Source organism: Camelus dromedarius, chromosome 19, assembly GCF_036321535.1.
Source record: "Camelus dromedarius isolate mCamDro1 chromosome 19, mCamDro1.pat, whole genome shotgun sequence".
NCBI lineage: Eukaryota > Metazoa > Chordata > Mammalia > Artiodactyla > Camelidae > Camelus > Camelus dromedarius.
The window spans coordinates 23,629,017-23,651,894 of record NC_087454.1 but is presented as its reverse complement, the minus strand read 5'-3'; the positions used below and the strand labels follow the sequence as shown (position 1 = coordinate 23,651,894).

General features: G+C 37.4%; 1 protein-coding gene across 3 annotated transcripts in view; it reads left to right on the top strand.

Moving 5' to 3' along the window:
• Positions 1 to 22,878, top strand: part of STK38 (serine/threonine kinase 38) — a 40,820-nt gene that overhangs the window by 2,904 nt on the left and 15,038 nt on the right. For 2 of the 3 annotated variants that reach the window (XM_010994476.3, XM_064476441.1), the window contains exons 2-7: positions 1,518 to 1,653; positions 11,298 to 11,349; positions 12,261 to 12,383; positions 13,924 to 14,007; positions 17,664 to 17,787; positions 20,020 to 20,174. In XM_010994476.3, coding sequence (XP_010992778.1) covers positions 1,523 to 1,653; positions 11,298 to 11,349; positions 12,261 to 12,383; positions 13,924 to 14,007; positions 17,664 to 17,787; positions 20,020 to 20,174 — 669 coding nt within the window. In that variant the 5' untranslated portion in view covers positions 1,518 to 1,522. The remainder of the gene's footprint in view (positions 1 to 1,517; positions 1,654 to 11,297; positions 11,350 to 12,260; positions 12,384 to 13,923; positions 14,008 to 17,663; positions 17,788 to 20,019; positions 20,175 to 22,878) is intronic. The other variant, XM_031434824.2, reaches the window with a different exon arrangement.

The following is a 22,878-nucleotide window of genomic DNA, read 5'->3' as shown; positions in this document are numbered from 1 at the left end:
TTGAGATGAAAAGACAGATTTAGAGGCAGGTCCTGTGGGAGGAAGGTATGATAAGGATAAAATACTGAGCATTATTGCCAATGCTGGAGCAAGTCAAGGTTGGTGAACAGCCTTGCAGGTGAGACAATGTAGGTTGGTAGGAAAACAAAAACAAAAACAAAAAAAACTAGGGAAAATGCAATTTAAATTTAGGGGGGAAAAGGTTCTATAAGCTATTTAAACCTTGTCGATATCCTTTTTCAAATACGTGAAACTGGGAAGTTAGGGTCTCTTGTTTTTAAGGCATTTTCAGTCACTCAAATTATGATCAGGTTTTTTCTTGGTAATATTGTTCCATCATAGGTCGTTGTTTTAACTTGTAAATTCAAATAGACAGCAAACACTTACCAAACACTGTAAGTCATATCCGCAGATGAAGATTTTAGTCACAGATTTTTTTTAAACTATAGAAATCGTAAATTTACAAGTTATTGATAACTTGTACAACACAGGGAATATAGCCAATATTTTATAATAACTGTAAATGGAGTATAAGCTTTAAAAATTGTGAATCACTATATTGTACACCAGTAACATATAATATTGTATATAAAGTACACTGTAAGAAAATCGAAAAAAGATGCTAATGGTGATTACAAATAATTTTATGCCAATAAATTTGAAAATTTTGAAGGAATTTTAAGAAAAGTTAATAATGGTACATACTCTTTGAAGAAAATATGGAAAAGGACAAACAATAAGATGATCTATTCTCACTGCCTAGAGTTAGGCCACTAATAACATTTTAATATGTATTTCTAATAATTCTGTGCACATACAGTAAACACATAAATAAAATTGAAATCATGGTATATGTACTATTTTGTAACCTATTATTTTCTTTTAGATTGGAAATATTTTCCCTGACATTAAACATTCAAACATATTTTAATTGCATGTTTTATTATAACTTAATCAGTTCTTATGGGTCTTTGATTTCTTCAAAGTAGATTCCTAGATGGTGAAGAATTGTTCTATATTACATATTCTTAATTTATGTATGTGGTATTGTGATCTTGTTCTCTTTTTAAAAAATACAACACCATGTTTTAAAGATATATTCATGTCGCTTTTAGGTACAAGTAGATTTGCTTCTGACTGCTGTGTGGTATTTCTTTGTATGCATCCACAGCATTTAATTAATTTATTTCCTTAATGAATTGCCTCCAACTTCCCATAACACAGATAAAGGCATAATGAACATCCTCTGTAATGCACATCCTTGTGCATGTCCTCTTAAGACTCCGTGTGATAATTTCTCTAGGCCTTATAATTAGGGATGGTATTTATGGGTCTAAAATCATTAATATATGCTCAATTTTCACCAGATATTAAGTTTGTCTGGCTTTTGTTTTATGTTAGCTGTTTGTCCTGAGAAAACTTGGGCCAATTTATATTCCTACCAGTAGGGTAAGACAGCGTATAAATTGATGGAGTTTAGCTCCAAAACTAATACTTCTTTTTTTCTTCGTTTCTAGCAGCCATGGCAATGACAGGCTCAACACCTTACTCTTCCATGAGTAATCACACAAAGGAAAGGGTGACAATGACCAAAGTGACACTGGAGAATTTTTATAGCAACCTTATCGCTCAACATGAAGAACGAGAAATGAGGTAAAGAATTTTGTTTGAGAATATTGTGTTGTGGTTTTGGCATTCATGTTTAGTGTTGTTAAACACATTCACCGTATGATTGAAAAGGAGACAGCAGTAGCGGCCATGTTATAGCCGATTCCATTAAAGTGGAGTGACAGTGTCACTGATTTCCAAAGCCCTTGCTATTAACCCAGTTCTTTCTTTTTATTTATTTGTGTATTTATATTGAAGGATAGTTGGTTTGCAATGTTGTGTTAATTTCTGGTGTACAGCATAGGGTTTCAGTTATATATATATATATATACCTTTTCATATTCTTTTTCTTTATAGGCTATTATAAGGTATTGAATATAGTTCCCTGTGCTATACAGTGGACCTTGTTGTTTATATATAGTAGTTAGTATCTGCAAATCCTGAACTTCTAATTTATCCCTCCACCTCGCCCCTCCCCTTTTCCTTCTACTAACCATAAGTTTCTTTTCTATATCTGTGAGTCTGTTACTTTTGTAAATAAGTTCATTTGTATCATTTTTTTTTGAGTCTACATATAAGTGATATCAAATGGTATTCTTCTTTTTCTTTCTGTCTTACTTCACTCTTCAGGTCCATGCATGTTGCTGCAAATAGCATTCTTTTATTTTTCATCTGAGTAGTATTCCATTGTGTGTATGTACCACAACTTCTTTATCTAGTCATCTGTCGATGGACATTTAGATTGCTTCTATGTCTTAGCTATTGTAAATAATGCTGCTATGAACATTGGGGTGCATGTATCTTTTTGAATTAGAGTTTTCTCCAGATACAGTCCAAAGACTAGGATTGCTGGATCATATGGTAAGTCTATTTTTAGTTTTTTAAAGAATCTCCATACTATTTTCCATAATGGCTGCACCAAACTACATTCCCACCAACATTGTAGGAGAGTTCCCTTTTCTGCATGCTCTCTCCAACATTTATTGTTCGTGGACTTTTTAATTATGGCCATTCTGACTGGTGTGAGGTGATACCTCATTATAGTTTTGATTTACGTTTCTCTGATAATTAGCAATATTGAGCATTTTTTCATGTGCCTATTGGACACTTCTATGTCTTTATTGGAGAAATGTTTAAGTCTTCTGCCCATTTTTTGATTGGATTGCTTATATTTTTGTTGCTAAGTTGTATGAGCTATTTGTATATTCTGGAAATTAAGCCCTTGTCAGTCACGTCGTTTGCAAATACTTTCTCCCATTCCATAGGTTGTCTTTTTGTTTATAGTTTCCTTTGCTGTGCAAAAGTTTATAAGTTTAATTAGGTCCCATTTGTTTATTTTTGCTTTTATTTCTATTGCCTCAGTAGACTGCCCTAGGAGAACGTTGCTAGGATACTTTCATAGAGAATGTTTTGCCTGTGTTTTCTTCTAGGAGGTTTATAGCGTCTTGTCTTATGTTTAAATCTTTAAGCCATTTTGAGTTTTATTTTTGTATATGCTGTGAGGGAGTGTTCTAGCTTCACTGATTTATGTGTGACTGATCAGCTTTCCCAACACCACTTGTGGAAGAGGCTGTCTTTTCTCCATTGTATATTCTTGCCTCCTTTGTTGGAAATTAATTGACTGTAGGTGTGTGGTTAACCCACTTATTTTTACTACTAGTCAATAACATAAAATTCAAAGGTAGTATAAAAAAATTAATTGGGCCAAATCCTTGGAGTTCACTGTTAAAGCAGTGTGATGTAATGGAACGAGCAGCTCTTATGGAGCCAGGCCTAGGTTTAGAATCCTGCCTTTACCATTTAGCAGCTATATGAGGCTGGAACAAGTTCGTAGTCTTTCTGTGTATCAGTTCTCCCATCTGGAAAATGGTGATAAAACTATTGCAGGGTTGCTGTGGGGGTTAGATATAACATATGTGGGTACCCAGCATAGTGCTTCACACATAGTAATCACTTAGTTAATGGTGGTAGTAGCAGTTAATATTATTGATCTGGTGTTCCCCCTTCCATATAGTAACTCATAATTAAAAATTTTTTCCCCTGATGAAGCCAAAAAACTTTCCCCTTCCAGTATTTGATTATGAAGATACTCAGAATTGCAGAAAACTTGAAAGAACTGTACAGTAAATATTCATATATATACTATATTGATTCTAAGGTTGTCATTTATTGTTTTATCACATACCCATCTATCCATCCCTCTTTCCATTCATTAATCCATCTTAATTTTTTGCTGTACTTCAAAGTATGTTGCAGATGTCAATATGTTTTATTTCTGAGTGTTCCTGCTTGTATAACAAACCAGAGTTCTATGTATCTGTATATATGTGTGTTTTAAGGGAAGGTAAAATTTACATACAATGAACTGCACCATCTTAAGGGTACGTTTTGATGAGTTTTGACAAATACTTACACCTGTATAACTTAAAACCCCTATCAAGACATAGAATATTAACCATCATTCCAGAAAGTTCTTTCTTGGAGATGCTCCTTTAACCCCAGGCACCACTGTTGTGATTTTTGTTTCTACCATAGATTAGTCTTATCTGTTCCATACAAGTGCAACATGTAAATGGATTCATTTGAATAAGGCATCTTGCACTCAGCCTAATGTTTTCAAGGTTCATCCATGTTGCTATTGTATCCATAGCTTGTTCCTTCATACTGCAGAGTACCATTCTGTTTTATGACTATGCCATAGTTTATATATTCTTATGTTGATAAAAATCTGGGCTTTTTTTCAGTTTTTTGATGTTTTGAATAAGTTTCTGTGAACATTTGTGTACAGGTCTCTTTGGGAACATTTGTTTTCATCTCTTTCGTAGATATTTAAGAGTGGAATGGCTGGATCGTATGTTCAATTTTGTAAGAAACTGCTAGACTTTTTTCCAGAAGGTTACCAACAGTGTTTGAGAGTTCTAGTTGCTTTGTATTTTTAACATTTGTGTTACCAGTCTTTTAACTTTAGCTGTTCTTGTGGATGCTTAGTGGTATTTCATTGTCATTTTAATTTGCATTTCCCTGATGATTAATGATGTTGAACATTTTTCTTTGTGCTTTTTGGCCGCTTGTGTATTTTCCTTTGTGAAGTGTTTGTTCACATTTTTTGACCATTGAGTTGTAGGAGTTCTTTATATAACTTAGGTACCAATCCTTTGTCATACGTATGTTTTGCAAATAGTTTCTCCCCGTCTGTGGCTTTCCAGTTCATCTAACTTGGCATTTTTTTTTCTTTTATAGTTATTGCATTCTGTAGCCTCTAAGAAACCTTTGCCTATCCCAAGTCATGAAAATATTCTGTGTTTTCTTTCAGAAATTTCATAGATTTAGTTGTTACATTTAGTTATGTGAGCCATCTTGAATTAGTAAGTGTGTGTAGTATGAGGTGGGAGTTGAGATTTATTTTTTCCTTATGGATATCCAGTTATTTTAGTGTCATTTGTTGCAAAGATTTTTCTTTCCCTGTTAGATTGCTTGGCACTCTGTTGAAAATCAAATACCATGTAAGTGTGTATCAATTTGTGGGCTCTTTATTCTGTTTCATTGATCTGTTTGTCCCTATGCCAGTATCACACTGTCTTGACTACTGTAGCTTTGTTGTTAGGGTTTGAAGTCAGGTAGTGTAAGTCCTCAACTTTGCTGGGTTTTTTTTTTTTTTTTCTTTTTCCAAGATTGCTTTAGATACGCTAGGTTTTTTGCATTTCCATATAAATTTTAGAATCACCTTGTCAGTTTCTACAGAAAAGCCTAATGGAATAATGGTTGTAATTGTATTGAATCTGTAGATTAATTTGGGGGAGAACTGACATCTTAACAATGTTGAAACTTCTGATGCATAGCTCTCTACCTTGTTAGGTCTTTAATTTTTCTCAGCAATGTTTTGTAGCTTTAGGGTGGAGCTCTTTGTGTCTTTTGTTCATCTGTTCCTAGTATTTTGAGGGTTTTTTTTTTTTTTTGATGCTACTGATTTCACTTTCCAGTTTGCAGCTAGTGTATAGAACTATAACTGAATTTTGTATGTTGACCTCATGTCCTGCAACTTGCTAATTTACTTATTCTAGTAGCTTTTTTTGTAGATTCCATAGGATTTTCTATGCAAACAATTGTGTCATGGCCAAATAGAGAGTTTTACTTCTTTTCCAATCTGTATACCTTTTCTTTGTTTCTCTTGCCTTTTCACATTGGCTGGGATTTGAGGTACGATGTTGAATGTAAATGGTGGGAGTAGACGTCTTCGTTCCTGGTTTAAGGGGGAAGCACTACTTCACTGTTAGGATGTTAGATGTAGGTTTTTCAGAGGTGCTTTCATAGGTTGGGGAAGTTTCCTTTTGTTCCTTTTTGGCTGAGAGTTTTTATCATGAGTGGGTGTTTCATCAAATGCTTTTCCTGTATCTATGGAATGATCATACTGTTTTTCTCTTTTTTTACTGTGGTGAATTACATGGACTGATTTTTGAATGTTAAACTAACCTTGCATTCCTAGGGTAAAACCCTCTTGATCATAATGCATTTTTCTCTTTATATATTGCTGGATTCAATATGCTCATATTTTGGTAAGGATTTTTGCAACCATGTTCTTCAGGAGGGTGTAAATCATAATTTACATAGGATATATGATTTGACTTTAAATATGCAGATCTGTTGGTGGAATAGCAAGATACTGTGTACCTGGTGGTGGCTAACTGCTGTTCACTGGACAGACAAGTGCCTGCAGAGTGCCCTTTGTTAGGGTCATGAGGATTCAAGAGTAAATTTGCACACTGTATCTCTAAGCATGTTGGAGATAGTTATTTTCAAATATAACCACTCTCATGAAGTCAGAGATTCTGGTGTTGTAGTTACAAAGCAAATGCTTATGAGTTCTGATTAAGTTATGTGTTTTATTTGGTAATACTTGGTTTTTAATCCTACTAATCCTCTGTCCTACTGTGCATCAATGATCTATATCACATTCTCCAGGAACAAGATGATAAGTGGTTTTATCTACATTGTTAATAAGTGTTGTACTGTGATTTACACTAAGACTGCACCCCAACAAGGATTGAAATCAGTGCTTTTTGTTTTATTTTTTATTCTTAAGATGGAAAGCCCTTCCAAAAGCTTCAGTGGTTTTGCTTTTCTTAAAGACCAAATTAATCAAAAGACATAGGAAAAAGAATGTTAGACATTTAAGAGGATTAGAATGTTTGTTCTTGTAATTTTGTTGTTATCAAATCATCATTATTTTTCATTTTAAAAAAGCAGTAGATACTTTGAACTTTTCAGAATCAGTATTGTTAATCTTTCAGTGCCTTCATTTTTGGACATGAGTTGATATTGGTTTTTTTAGTTTCTTGCTAAAATTCAGTAATACTATTTTATATTTTATCATTCCTAGAAAATTAGACACTAAAAAGAGAAATAGTGATTGGCAGGAGTTAACCACAGTAGTAAGTAAACTAAAATTAGAACTGTCAGAAATGGATTTTCAGGCATTTCGATGTTTTGGGGAAACATAGAAACTTGATAAACAGAGTTTTAATGGTATGAGACAATGATGATAAACATTTTATTATGGATATATGACTAATATATGATGAGCAGTTTAAAATAACAAGTATTGGGCTAGTAAATTTGGGGGCTAGTAATTGAGATCAGGTTGCAATACAAATTTTCATTTTGTTTGTATATGCCTTGTTGTCTCTAAAATCTCTAGTATTTCTCCCACTTATATGCAACTTTTGTGCCGTTCCATTTATAGTAGAGCACTGGTTTAAATTTAAAATAAGGAATTTACCGCAGGGGGAAATGAGACCAAAGCCTAGAAGTAGAAGAAAAAAATAAAAGTCATTTGTGAGTTGTTTCTTGTTTAAAAGTAAAATATGAGAACATTGGGCTGTTTCATGGAAACACTACAAAAAGTCCTACAGATTGGTTTAAAAACGTTTCAACTCCCTGAGTCTAGTGCTCATTACACGGTATTGCAGAATGCCTGTTAGTGCTGCTTACAGATTATAAACCGAACCCATTCAGTAGTGTAGGTTCATGTTCTTTTTTTAATCTGTGTTTTGCTTTTGATGGTGGCCCCTGCTGTAAGCTTCTCTAGGAAAAGCAGTTCTCCTATTCTTTTTGTTTTCTGGGGTGTGGGGTAGGAGTGGAAGGAATTAATTAGGTTTATTTATTTAGTTATTTTAATGAGGTGCTGGGGATTGAACCCAGGACCTTGTGCATGTTAAGCATGTGCTCTAACCACTGAGCTATACCCTCGCCCCCTTCTCTCTTATGCGATCTACGTACCCAGTAGATGTTGATACTTGCCTGGTTATTCATCAGAAAGTAATGATTTGGGTAATTTGTAGCAGTTTGAAATCAGAACTGAGGAAACTGGCATTTCTCATTCAAAATACTCTGTGTTCCTGTTCTTTATGAATTCTATTTTGGTGGATTAATTAAAGCCACAAAAACCTAATTTAATAGGCAATAATTGTATACTGTCCCCCCGCACTCCCCCAAATTGAATAAGAACTTTCCTTCATTTTACCCTGAGAACTAACATTTTCTGATGCCTCTCTTAGATATTCTTACCCAGGTTTTCCTAACTATGTATGCATTTGGTCTGAACTGGTACTGAGTTGCAATATGTGATTATTATTAGAGAGCAAGTGTTTATTTAAGACCCAGGGATGGGTAAATCTAGACTTTCTAAGGGTATTCACCAATTAGATATCAGTCAAACCAAAGTAATTTGTTGAGCTTTTAGAAAAAAATCTGTCATATTCATTTTTAGGGCATTTCTTGAGAATTCTGTTTTGATCATGGAGATAACCACTGTTCATATCTATGGTATTTTTCCTGGTATCTAGTGTCTCATCAACAGAAATTAGAAATATTGTCTACTCAGCTCACTTGTAGAGTGGACTCGTCTATTCCTTCCATCTCTGCTGCTTCTGAATGTAGCTGTGCTTGGAAGCGAGCCTAGATTAGGCATAGAAATGGGTTAATTACAAGAAGTAGTCATGAATGTATGTGCACTTTATGACACATTCTTACCTTTTTTTTTTTTTAATTTAGCAACATACATTTTAAAAAGTTGCTGTGTGCAAAGCCCTATTCTTAGTGGAGAAGGAGGATTCAGATGTTGGCCCAGCTTAAAAAGAATTTACCATCTCATGTGGGAAATGGCCTCACACGCTAATAAATAGAGCTCATGGAAGCCTTGCTGGGTGGGTTTGGGTGTGGCTTCTGCGTGTGAAAGTGCCTTTTTCTCCCAGGGTTCTGGTTTGGAACATTGGAGTTGAGCCAAAGAGTGGCCTCACCAAAGGCTGGGGTGTTAGCTTGCCTGGTGCTGTGACCAGAGATGTGGAAGGGCCTGCTTTTCTTATGCATTATGGACAGTTTTAAACACACCCACAGATAGACTGATACAGTAAGCCCCCGTACATTCATCTTTCAGATTCAGTAATTATCAAGGCTTTGCTAAATTTCATCTATTCCATTTTGTTTTTTCTTGCTATTGTGTTTTAAAGTAAATTTCAAACATCTGTCATTTCAGTCCTACATACTTCAGTATGCATCTCCAAAATATGGCCATTTTCTTGTCATCACAATGCCAACATGATTCCAGCAAAGTAGTATTGTGTCTAGAAGACGTCACCTATAAGTCTTTTGTGAGATGTCGCCGTTTGCCACTTTTGGTTAATTGTGCATGATAGGGAAAGTATCCAGAAAAAGCATAATGAAAGAATCTGTTTGTGTTCAGGGAGTTGATTCTGATAACTTTACCCTCAGGTAGGTTATCTACTGAAACTAATTTGATCACAGTTGCAACTGAGCTGTAGAATACTTTCCAGTTTGAATTTAGATTTAAAATTCAGTTGCAGGGGAGGGTATAGCTCAGTGGTAGTGTGCTTAGCATGCACAGGTCCTGGGTTCAGTCTATGGTACATACGTACATACATGCATACATAAATACATAAATAAATCTAATTACCTCCTCCCCCAAACACCCCCCCCCAATAAAAAAAATCATTCAGAAGGAGCCATCTCTGTGACACACACTGTGTGATAGCACATTGTACTTCTAGCACAGTCTGGTGTGGTCATTCAAAAAATATATAGTCAGAAGGTATGATGGTGTTTGATACTCAAGGCCCAAAAAGAACAGACTGTGGTTGAATTCTTATAGTTCTTGCCATGCTTTAATTCTTCTCACTCTTCCCTGCTTCAGCTATTTAACCACGGAAATGGAATTAATTTTCGCTGCTGAAACTGCCAACAGTCCAGCCTTCTCCATCCAATACATGTGCACATGTAGATGCATATCCCAGAATATTCTGGGAACCAGGAGAGAAGTGGGCAGATTGGGAACCATGTAGATGTTTTCTTCTTTCCTTCAGGGTCAGAGTAGATCTTTTCACGTCCTGGGAGTTTGGACACAAATTCTTGTTTATCATCTGAGCCTGTGGATTTGTACTGTAACATGATTTCTAACAGTATTAATTTTAACTAAATACCATTGATGCAGTAAATACTCATTGACCAGAATAAAACTCATTATCTTCCCATGTTCCTCTCTCTGTGTTTCCTGTCTTGGTTAGTGGCATCATTATCCTCCCACACAAGAAATTCTAAGACTTTTCCCTTGACTCCTGCTGCCAGTTGGTCATCTTTGCAAAACAGCTCTGTTCATTTCATTCTAAGTTTCCAGCCTTAGTTCCAGATCACTGCTGTGCACATCTGAATCATTGTGACAGCTTTCAGTTTGCCTGAGTCTTTGTCAGTTGCTTTCCCTGCCAGCCCATCAGCTCATTACTGCTGGCTGCCATTCTGAAATAGAAACCTCATCACATTCCTTTGTGCACAAGCCTCTGATAACTCTCAGTTTTTCACAGACTAAGAGCCCCCCTTCTTGGTGTGGCATTGGAAGTGCTGTGTGCCGCACTGCACCAGACTGCGTGCTGTCGCTCGTGCACCCTGTGCTTCTCTTCTTCCCTGCCCTGCTCCCATTGCCTGGTGTCTGGAATGCTGATAAGTAACAGAGGAGAGATTCCAGTCCATGTGCTTTCATTTATTATGCCAAATAAATAGAGGTTGTGTAGAATTGGTAGTACGGAAGTTTTTTTTTTTTTTTTTTTTAAAGTTTTATCAAATCAATATGAGACTATAGATCAAAAAATATTCTTGGATGCAGTTTCTGAAGTATTATACTCCAAGGATTTAGAGTCTTAAGTTTTAATAGCAGCGCCAATCACCTTTTTAAAACATGTTCCGCCTGTTGAATTTCCAAGTCCTGCCTTTACCTTTGTTGTTTATTACTCTTTGCTTGTGACAGGGAGGAGGAGGAGGATGTGAACATAAGGAAGTAGATTTCAGTCAGGGACAGGGAGAGAAACGCCCTCATACAAGAGTCTATCAAATACCAGCTGTCTGTGGTTTGTTGAGGAGGAAATACTACAAAAAAAAAAAAAGAGAGAGAGAGAGAAAGAACGTTTCATTTCAAAATAAGATTCTTTGTTGCACTGACATCTTATACAATCTTTGTCAAAATGTAGAACTAACAGAGTAGGAATCTTTTTACCTGTCTTAGTAACTAATCTGTTTTAGTGAGGCATTTTGAGATTTATCTGCTTTTATCATTTAAAAAATTACGTTTATATAGACTTTACAGAAAGTTATCATTCAAATGTTATTTCATATGTCTTTATTTTTAGACAAAAGAAGTTAGAAAAAGTGATGGAAGAAGAAGGCCTAAAAGATGAAGAGGTAATTAATTTAAAAATATTCCTTGAAACCCAGTATGGCAAGTCATCTTGTCCAGCAGGTTGTTAGCACTGGTGCACTGGGGAAGGGTTTTGGCTCAGAAACAGGAAATTAGGAGGCCTCGCATAGCGTACTCTGGATTTAGGTATTCACTCAGACGGAGAGGTTAATGATTAAGTACCCAGGAGAGGAAGCCTTCTCTAGGCACAGCTATAATAAATTAATTAGCTTTAAAATTCCAAGAAAAGAGTTGAAATAAAATTAAAAAAGTGAATTATAGCATTCTTATTTCACTGACAAGGCGCCATGGAAGTGGAGCAAGCTTCTGAAATCATTATGAAGGCAAAAATCTCTCAGATCAGCCCTTCCCACAAATGCCCACAGATGTGGTAGAAAATATAGTTAATAAGAAACTGCAAGGAACTGAAATAGCAGTGGAAATGCTCTTAAAAAGAGGAATGAATCATAGAACCCAGGATAATGGTGGCAAATACCCAAGACTTGTAGGAATAACAGAAAGTTAATGTGTGAAATGAACCACAGTGTGTAAAAAATTCAGAGAGAAATTTAAAAACCATTCCTTTTTATAAAAATGGTTAGAGGAAAATGTTGACTGCTATCCTTCCTTCCTTAGAAACGATACAATAGTGAATTGTTGAGGTCAGTTCGTCAGAGTCCGCAGAGGAGGCCCCCCTTTGTTCAGCGTGGTCTGGTTATCATGTCTGAAGGCCGGGGGAGGGACGAGTGGCCTCTTACTCGTCCCTCTGTGGTGCTTTGACGTATGAAAGGATTATGCGTAGCTTGGGTGGCCCTGCGTTCCAGGTGGGTTAAACCACGAATACCACTGTGTTGCAGAGTTTCAGAATTTCAGCTCCTCCCCTTCCCACCTCTCTCCTTCTTTATTTAAACATTAGAAACGACTGAGGAGATCAGCACACGCTCGGAAGGAAACAGAGTTTCTTCGTTTGAAGCGAACAAGACTTGGACTGGAAGATTTTGAGTCCTTAAAAGTAATAGGCAGAGGCGCTTTTGGTGAGGTAAAAAAACCCCACATAAATAATAATAAATCAAATACAGAAATACTACAGAACTTCAGAGCTTCTAACATACCATGAGCTCATGATTGTTGCTGTAACTGAAATATTGGGGGGTGGGGGGTGTCAGGCATGCCAGCCCCTCATTTTAGCTGCTCTGTCCTCCCCTCTCTCTTCTCCTCCACTGTCCAAAAGTCTGACTGGTCTCTGTTCTGCCAGAGATGATGTGGATGCTTTAAGTATTGATCTAGAGAGAGAGTTGAAAGGTAGAAAGAAATCAGTAGTATTATTTACTGAGTGCTTCTCTCCCACAGTCATGACAATAACTCATTTTATAGATGATGAGATTAAGACTCCGAGGGGATAGATGTCACATAACCATTTCGCAGTGGTACCAGAAGTGAGGCCTAGGTCTTCCTGACCTTAAAGCTCTTGCTTTTCCCAGTTTCACACTGCCTCTCCAGGAGCAAGCTCACAGCGTATCTCCACCCTTAATTTCTTCCCGCCAGATTGGTACAGATCTAAAAAGATGTCCCCAGGAGACAGAATTTATAGAAATGAGTTATATAGGTGGGGGTGGAACGTGAAAGCATTGCAACCTTGTCCCAGCTGGTCTTGCAAGTACATCTAGCTTGTTCACAAGAGCCGTCTGTCGGGGAGGGTGTGAAGGAACCTGTGCAAGATCATCCCCATTCATGGAAAACACCCAAAGTGGGTGATCTGCTGATGCAGCAGTTTCATTTTCCTTGTATAAAAGGAGTAGCATATTATTAAAAACCAGTATCTAGGGCAAATGGGAGTACATATTGAAAGGCACAGGTGAAAGATTAATTTGATCCTTCCATGTTTAGGATCCCTGTTGGCCCCTTGAGAAGGGGAGGGTACAGGACCACCTCTAAAAGAGCTTTTTGTTGAGTGAGGAAGGGACATGGGACTCAATCAGGGAAAATATGAAGAACAGTGCAAGGAGAGGAGAAAATATATATTTTGGGAGAGGAGGGGGAGGATGATGTGCAGGGAATTGCCAAGAAGTTTTTCTTTGGGTTTCCAGACAATTTTCTTTTTATCATAAGTTATCTATTCTCTCAAAAAAAAAAAAAAAAAAAAAAAAAAAAAAGGAAAATAAAGAGAAAGGAAAACTGCAGAAAACCTGTTTCCCTAATTATACATTTTAGCTTTTTTCCTCCCCTTCCAGTCATGTTTTCTATGCCTGAGTTATTGCTGTTGTTTTAAACATCGTTTAAACATTATAATCATTTCCTTAGGTTTTCTGAGCTGCCTGGGTGACATGTGCCATAGGTTGAGTGAGTCCTTAAGTTCAAAAGTGAGGGTTTTAAGTTAATTAGATTGATTTGTTCAACTAGGGAGTCAGAGCTGTTCAGATGTGGAGACATTTGAGGAGGTTTCCAGCACTGACTTCACTGTGTGTAATATATCCATTTTGGAACATTGAATTAACATTAAATATTACTTCCTATAGCACATGAAAGCATTAGCTTGGCAGTTGTGAACTTTTGACTTGGCATTTCTTTGTAACTTTTAGGTGCGGCTTGTTCAGAAGAAAGATACAGGGCATGTGTATGCAATGAAAATACTCCGTAAAGCAGATATGCTTGAAAAAGAGCAGGTAAAGTGATTTTAATCAGCTTATGAATTTTTATCTCCTAAAACTGTTCTTTTTGCTTAATTGACATGTATATTCCTGTTACAGTTTTCTTTAGCTCTGTCATGTAGGAATATACATACAATACTACTTTTCTTTCCCCAATAAAGTAGTTACATATATTTTAAAAGTATAAATAACTATAGTATATGTGCAGGTCTTTTAAAATTGAAAGCTCATTAGCAAAGCATCTGCCTTTTGTGTCTCCCGGTTGATCACCAGCTGTCCTTTTCATGAGGAGCCTTTTTTGAGGTCATACTTGCTGTGGTAGCATGTTCCTTACTGAATGCTGAGAGAGAGAAATTCCATATACACTTTGGAACTGAGGCTTAAGATTTGGAATTTGCGATTTAAGATGTATCTTAACATGGTTCATTCTGTACACGCAAAGTTGAGTTTTCTGAGTAGCTCATCACTACCCAAGAAAGACCAATTTTCTTTCTGAATGAATTTGCAAAAATACAATGCAAACGGTAGAGCAATGCAAATTCTCCTTTATTGATTAAGAACACTTTCTAAATCTCAAACCTACTTTGCAAATAGATTTAGAAGATGCATTAAGTACTTTATGAAAAATAAGATTTAAAATATTGGATAGTATATTAAAAACAAGAATGCGTATTTTCTATTTATTTCGTTTAATTCAGCAGGTTGCTAAGAACAGATTCTAGTGAGTGATGCTTGCAAATATCCTGTAAGATATCAGTTGCTACAGAAGGGCCAAGAGACCCTGTGGAAGGAAGAGCTCTGGGTACAGAGCCCAGGAGCCAGGTGGAGGCTGGCTCCACATGCAGTCCTTTTGCCTCTTGAGAGGAGGCATAATCATTGAGGCATATCTGCCTTCCATTTAAGTGCCTGCTCAAAATTTAGAATTTTAATTTTCATTTGTTACCCAACAGCTTTTGACTCTCAGGAATTTTGGTTGAGTATATCAAATGCTTTGGCAGTAAATTTTCAGACATTGTAGTTTATAAGAATAACAACCTTATTCAAAATATGCAACAGTCCAATTTATTATCTAAAAATGAGTGTGTGATATTGGTGTAGGCACTGAAAGAGTTTCAATTAATCTTGAAAAGGAAAACATAAAGCTGTAGGCTGCATTGATGAGTATATTTTGCTTTTCAGAAGTAAATTTTATTTTTACAAAGTGTATTTCCTATAGTTTTAACCAAGGCTCAAAACATTTCTTTATCAAATAATTAGCATTCAGAATAAAATTGTAAAGAGAAGTACACATCGTGACTTTCACCTGTTAATCCTTCATAGCGTGTGCCAGTTGCCCAGCATGCTAACATGGTAACAGAGGATGACCAAGCGTATTGTATAAAAATATTTTCTCAAATACTGTACATTCTTCAAAATCAGCTTCTAAAATTTTTCTACATGAAAGTAAAGGAAATGTCTGTTTAAATTAGGATTTTAAATGATGCATTAACTTAAATTGGTAGAGCTACCTTGCTGATGGACTCAGCTCCCTAGGTTTGATCTCAGTGTCGTTTCGCTAGTTTCTGGCCACAGACTCCACCTGAGTCAGTCACCCTGAGGCAGCATGCAGCAGCTTTGTGCTAGGTCAGAGCAGAAGTAGACCGGTGCAGATCCATCACTTTCGGGTGGGGCTGACAAAGGGGAGATTCAGAGCCTAGCTTTTTTGTAGGTATAGGTGCCTTATCTAGAAGAAAAGAAGAATTTTGTTTGCATTTACTAAACTGGGAATTAAAGCAACCTGCTGAGAGTTCATTTTTCTGTCCCATGGGGCAGAAATTTCTGCTACCTGAAAAATAAATTTTAAAAGACAAGAGACCAGCATTTGGCTATCTTCTTCATGTTTCTCTTCAAGTGCAGAAGGAAAGCCTCCAGTTGTGACGCTAGTATAGTAAGATGGGACAGAAGACTGACTTTTTATCCCTGCTTTCCTAGTGCCCAGGGTAGCAACTAGCATGTAATTCCCCACTCCGTTAAATATTTATGGGACAGGGGAAGGGGAATTTAAGGTGTGGATTGCACCTCTGGCTCTTCCCTCCCCTACCCTAAAATCAACTGACTTCACTCCTGATCTTGAGATTCTTAGCTGCTGTTTCAACTCCAGGAGAGAAGGGAAAGGTGTGGCCACAGTGCCTGTAGCTTTCCCCTCAACAAACAGGGAATGTTGCAGTCACCATCCTGTCCTCCAAGGTGAGTGACAAGTGGCAGGTAGTGCCCTGAAGTAGGTAGAGGCCTTACCAGGAGCCAGGGGAAGCAGAGGCAGGTGAAAGCTGCCTGGTATGGTCTTCGTGTAGTAATGACTGGGTCATAGCCATGGCTGGACTTAAGCAAGTGCATTAGTGTTTTCCCAAAACTTTGCTCCTGTATTAAACCCAAGTAAAGGCAGATGCTTTACTCTGCTTCTTCATGATTTTATAGCACTGTTCCTTATCATCTTTATCTTCCATTTTTCCCACCTCATACCATAAGGAGAGATGTAAAAATGTAAATTTTCTAAAACATTGAAGCTATTTAAACATTTCCTAAAAACAATAGAAAAATTAAAAAATAAAATCCTAGGGAACAGTTTTAGCAGTGCGTGAAAACTTAAATGCCTTTAGGCCCATGGGAGTTAGCATGGAAGAATGAGGCAGGTTAGGTGTAAGACAGGAGGGAGGAGTGGGGTCTGTGTCCAAATGGGAGAGAAAGTGCCTGGCTTTGCTAAAGGCATTCCAATAAAACAAACATACAAAACAACAACCGTAGGCTGTGTACCAGTGGAAGTGCCAGTTTGTGAACTCGTGTCTTTTACCTCTGAACATGTTGTGGGAGGTCCAGCCCTGGAGCACATGTTAAGACCAAAACTTTTATTCAAGGATCAGACTGGATCTTAATAAATTTAGACCTGATTCAACACAGTTTTGTATCTTGTGACACATAAGAGGAGAGGCACCAGTGTTTTGAATACTATTAAATATTTAAAGTAGATAAGATGAACTTGATAATAATAAATTACTTTAATGGAGTAATTCTATGACTTCTCCCAAACCTTTGGTATCTTGGTCTCCTTAGCTAGATATTTCAGTGAAAATAGAAAACTGGAAATGTCATAGATTTGAATCTATAACTTTTCTTAGGTGTACTTACATTTCAGTTCAGTAAGGACGGGAAACTTGAGCACATGGTCTGCACGGCTGTGCACGCAGTATGCTGTGGCATCAGAGTATTCTGGAATTGTCAGTTAGGGTGCTGTCACCGCAGATAATATTGCAGACCTGAGTCAGGGTGTGTTTAGAGAGTCTCATCTTGGGGACTTAGTTTTATTAAAAAAAAAGATTATTAGAACAAAAAAATACACCAAAGAATGGTAATTTTAACCAATCAGAGGTTCAATTTATAGCACTGTTAAAGTTTCCATTTAAATTAAAGCCATTGATTTTGTCTTTTTTTTTTTAAGCCTTTCATCACTCAAGATTTCATTACTGAACATCTCCAAGTCAAATGTTGTCAATTTTGAGTTAGTAGGTTTGCCTAAGCATAAATTAAACCTTTTGCATCATCACAGTACTCAAAACAGTATTTAAATTGTTTAAACAAATATACAGTCTAATAAAGCAGAGCAAGGCTTGTCATTAATCAAATGCGTATACCTCCAGGTTGGCCACATTCGTGCGGAGCGCGACATTCTAGTGGAGGCAGACAGTTTGTGGGTTGTGAAAATGTTCTATAGTTTTCAGGATAAGCTAAACCTCTACCTAATCATGGAGTTCCTGCCTGGAGGTAATTACTTGACGATGAAAGGTCATTTTTCCTTTTTGTTTTGTGGTTTTTCTCTCACATCAATTAACCCTCCTTTCTAACTTTTAATCGTGCTTACAAAGTTGCTTTCTGTATCTTTTTTAGGTCTGTAAAGGAGGTCAGTAACCTGTCTGTGCTGGGGTGCCTTTCTACAATTTTAGTGCCATAAAAGTAACATTCTCATTCATTCTCATGATTTCAGATGGATATTTCTTTCTTTCTTTCTTTTTCTTTTTCAATACGTAGGAATAAACTAGGGACTTTGCCTGCTCTCCTGTCAGTGGGAATACGTGTAATCAGTTATCCCAGTGACAGAATTGAAGCTGTAATATTCTTTGCTTCAACTTTTCTGTTTCTTTTTCTATAATTTATATTAATAAGGAGTGAATTTCTCATTACCTATATTAGTAGCCAGAATCAGTTTCTCATTTTTGAGATGGCAAGTTTTATGTAACTCAGCATGTGCATCGTCTAAGACAGCTCCAAAGTAAACCCAGCACAGAACATGCCATCTGTTCTGGGGAACACATTCTGGTTCCCAGTGAGCAGATGAACTGTCAGCAAACTGGTGGGGAAAAAAAGAAAACTTTTTCTTTTTTGCTTCTGTGGCAAAGCCAACATAATTGTGGTGTAATATTTGATCTTGTGACAATCTTTAGTTTAGATGTAGGGTCACCAATAATTTTTTATTAACAATTGATGAAGCCTAGAAAAGAATCTGACAGGATGAGGAGAAACTTTTTAACATTTAGATGCCAGTTCTTAAATAGAAGTAAGAACCAGCTCAGTCACCAGCCAGCCAGTTGACGTGTGTCTCCTCAAGCCTTACCCGCACCATCTTCCATGGCTTCTCACGTCTCTTGGACCCTCCCTTTGCGCTTGGTGGAGCTGGCTTGCAGAGCCATAGACCATCTGGCCTGAGCCCTGATCATCTGGGCAGGCGCACACAGGTGAGGCCATTGGCTGCTCTCCTGGGCCACCGTGCTAACCAAGGCCACACAGATACTAGAGCTGGCCTGAGTGCAGCGCCTCCATCTCTGGTGTGCCTTCAGATTGAATGTGTGGCTGCCAGGAGTGATTAGGGAATTATATTTTTCAAGTCTTAGGTCAAAAGAGGGAGCATTTTAATAAATGGCTTAATTTTTGCCTGAGGGTAAAATACCCATTTACCTCTAAGAATGCAAAACTTCCCCCAGACTTATAAATGAAATGAAATTCGAAAAGCACAATGATACTCTGTTAAATTCAGAGGTGTCTTTTCTCTTTTCCCCGTTTACTAACATAAATGGCTTTATATGTGATCTAAACTGAATCTTTCCATTTCTTTTAGCTTTAAACTACTTATACATCCTTGCTTTGCTTTGCTTTTGTCTAACTATTAAAATCAGAATCTTTTTTTCACCATTTTACTTTGCTGGTATTAAGCAGAAATAATTAAATTTTGATTTTGCAGAAAACTAAAGAAGTTACCTTTTAACTGCTAAAATACTGATACTGTTTTGTAAAAGTTGCATAAAGCATTTTGGTGTATGTTTAAGTACCTGTAATAAAACACTGGAGGAAGAAACCCACTGATCTTGGGAGGTGTTCACTGTGCACTTTTGGAAGGCAGCTGTTACACATCCTAGTGCGTAGCATTTTCAGTTCATATTTAGCTTTTGTTGACTAATACTTTGCTACCAAAATTTGTTTATGTTCTAATGTTTTGTGAATAGAAATTGGAGAGCTTGTTTTCAGCCTCCCCAAATTTTTACATTTTTGTTGTTTGGCATTTCTGCTTCTCTCTCTAATAACGGCAGTACAGCCTCTGTGGAAATGCCATTTGAAGAGAAGAGACAGCTCGCAGATGTTTGTGCAGAGAGAAAAGTAAAGTAGCTTTATCTCCCAGCTCAAAACGTTATCTTAAGCAAATTTACTTCTTTCCCCTCCCCTAAAATGAGAGAAATTTCCTTTCTCCAAAGTAAAATGGAAATCACAGCTAAATGGTCAGGATCAGTTAGCTTAGGTGAAAGTGTTTGGCTCTCCGTGGCTGTGAATTTTGCCTTTTAAGTGTTAGAAGCTACTTACTGTTTCTGCCCATAGTGGGTCAGTCTCTGGAACACCGCAGAGGCCCGTTTAGCGCTGCCTTACCTTGCAGATAGGAAAGATGTATCTGGAGACTGGCACTTATTCATGCGTTGGTTTGTGTGCGTGTACTTTGTATCTTGTTTTCAGGGGACATGATGACCCTGTTGATGAAAAAAGATACCCTGACAGAAGAGGAGACTCAGTTTTATATAGCAGAAACAGTGTTAGCCATAGACTCCATTCACCAACTTGGATTCATCCACAGAGACATCAAACCAGACAACCTTCTCCTGGACAGCAAGGTACCGTGGGGAGTAGCAGCCTGACCGTGTGTCTTCACCTGTCTGAGCAGCCTCTGGTTTAACACCACATGGCTTGTAGTCATCACAGCCGGGGTGCTGTGAGCTACCTGGTGCATTTCTCTCTCTCTTTTTTATAGGTAATTTTGCTGTTACTTCTTTTCTCAGGAAGGCTTATAGTTTTATAATTTGACTGAACATTCCTCTTAAAAATAAAGGACATTTTGGAAATGATTAAGAATAAAATTGATTTAGGTTATTTTATAATAAAGCCAAAGATAGTCATCTTCTCTTAGCATATAATTACACTAGTGCATCACCTGTCGAGAGCCCCTCTGTTGGGCAACCTCGTGCGTTGAGGAGCCCAGGCAAGATCCGGGAAGTAAGGCAGCAGCAGCAACAATCTGTCGCAGAGTTTACTTCCAAATCCTATGCCCTCTGCTTAGAGAAGAGCCCTGCACGGCCTCTGTAATGGCCTCTTTATCTTTACCTTTAGACATGCCAGTGAGCTCTGGTGCTTGGTTCTTAAACTCACATCAGATCTTGTGCTGCTGGATAGTTGGCTGCTCCTTGGCAGCTTCTCCACCATCTGGGCCGCACTTAGCTATGAAGTGAATATATTGATCCAGAGACGCTCCAGAGTCCCTTCCAGCTCTAAAATCTAGATTGTTGTGTTCTTTTATGTAGAATTGCTGTCTAGACTGAATTTTTTTTTTTTTAAGTAGAAAAGTGAATTTAGTTCCTTGGGTATTCTTTCTTACTGCCTTTTGATAACAGTCTTTGAAAAAGTTGAAATTTGGTCTACTTTCTTTGAAACCTTTATTTTTCTGTTTCAGGAGGGCAGATTTGTCAGATATTTCTTCTAGTTAACAGCTTTTTTCTTCATTATAAGAATAATACACATACATAGTGGAAAATTTGAACAATACCGAGAGTTATAATGAAGAAAAATAACTATAATCTCATCATTCAAAGATAACCACTATTTTAGTATAATAGCTTCAATATCTTTTCTGTTTGTGTCAATAATTTATGTATAGTTAGCATCCTAGAAGTAAATAGCTTGGTATTCTGCTTTTAAAATGTTAATATATATGAGATTATTTTTGTATGTCACAAGGTTCAGATATATTTTTAATGAAGCAGAAGCCCTACATTGTGTGGTCTTGGGTTCAGATGCTCTGGCCCTGTACCCCGGGTGCCTTAGTGCTGGCTTAGCTGTAGCTTGTAGTCTGTGTTCAAGTCCAGCCAACATACTGAAGGCCAAGAGTTGGGGGCTCAGTCTAGAGGAGGAGGATTGGGGAACCCTGTTTGGTGCAGACATACTCTCTCAGTATGCTTGCCCAGACCTGTAGAAGTGAGCTCACTTACGTGTTTAGTCATGCATATTATAGAAGTAAAAATGTGGAAGTTTTGCATCCCTGCTGTATACTCAGAGAGCTACAGAATTCCCTGAAAATCTGGTTTTAAATAGCATTTGCTCCAGGCACTGCTTTTTAAGATGCCTTTTTCCCTTAGAGGTGTCCAGGTAAAACATGTAATTATAAGAACTGTAAGACACTTCTCTGGCTTGTGGAACAGGTTATTTGCAAATCCGGAAGGAAGATACCAGGTTAGCAGGCTCAAAGCTGTCTTTGGTAGTTTACCTTGTGTGTGTGTGCATGTGTGTGTTTGTACACACACACATATACACACATCGCCAAACCTAATGGGATTTAAAAAACAAAACAAAACAAAACCTGATCCAACGCAAAGCTTCTATAGCCTTGTTCCCTGGGAAGTTTGCATGTTAAGGCGTGAAGGAAGGTGGTATCGTGGAAAGACCACAGCTGTTGAAGTCACTGGATCAAACCTTGGCCACACCACTTCTAATTGTGTGACCTTGAGCAGTATAGATCCCTGAGCATTAGGATTTCCTCCCCTGTTTTTAGTTTTACCTCCTTATCTACTTAGCATTTTGGTTAGTGAACATTTGGTCCTGTCCCAAATGTCTGTAAGACATTTGGTCCATAAGTTATTTGGTTCACACTGAAAAAGATCTTTGAAATTTGGTCCTATCCAATTTCACCCCCAAGAGCACCTTCCTCTTCTTAAGGTCTGATAGTGCCAAGCACCAGGTTGGAAGCCTTACGTGCATTAATTCTCATCATTCCTGCCAAGAAGATACCATGACTCCCATTTTCCAGATAAGATCAGGAGGTTGGAGAGGTTAAGTGGTCCTGGTCAGGAGAGAAAGAGCATTGATTTCTGGCTTTGGTTCTGCTGTTTCATCCACAAGTCATTGAATGACAGTGAAGTGTGGCTTAAGAATTTTATAAATGAGACAACACATTTAAAGTATGCCTGGCTTATAGGAGGTGTGAGTTTTCCTTAAAGAGAGTGATAAAGTCAGAGACTTTTGATTGGAATACATTATGGCAACTTTTACCAAGAACTGTGAGGTAAAGTTTATTCCCTTTGTCTTTGGAATAGTTTACTCCTTGGAATTTATCCTAATGAAATAATTCAAGAGGAGAAGAAGCTATATGAACAAAGATTTGTTTATTTAGTCATCATTTAACAACCATTAATGTTGAGTCCATCCTTTGTACCATGCGTGGTTAGGGTTGGGAACGCAGGCCCTCTCTGGCACAGGGGTGCTTGCTGTAATCCACAGCACTCGAGAGTAAGGAGTTGGAAATGGAGGGAACATCCAGTATCAGGGGGA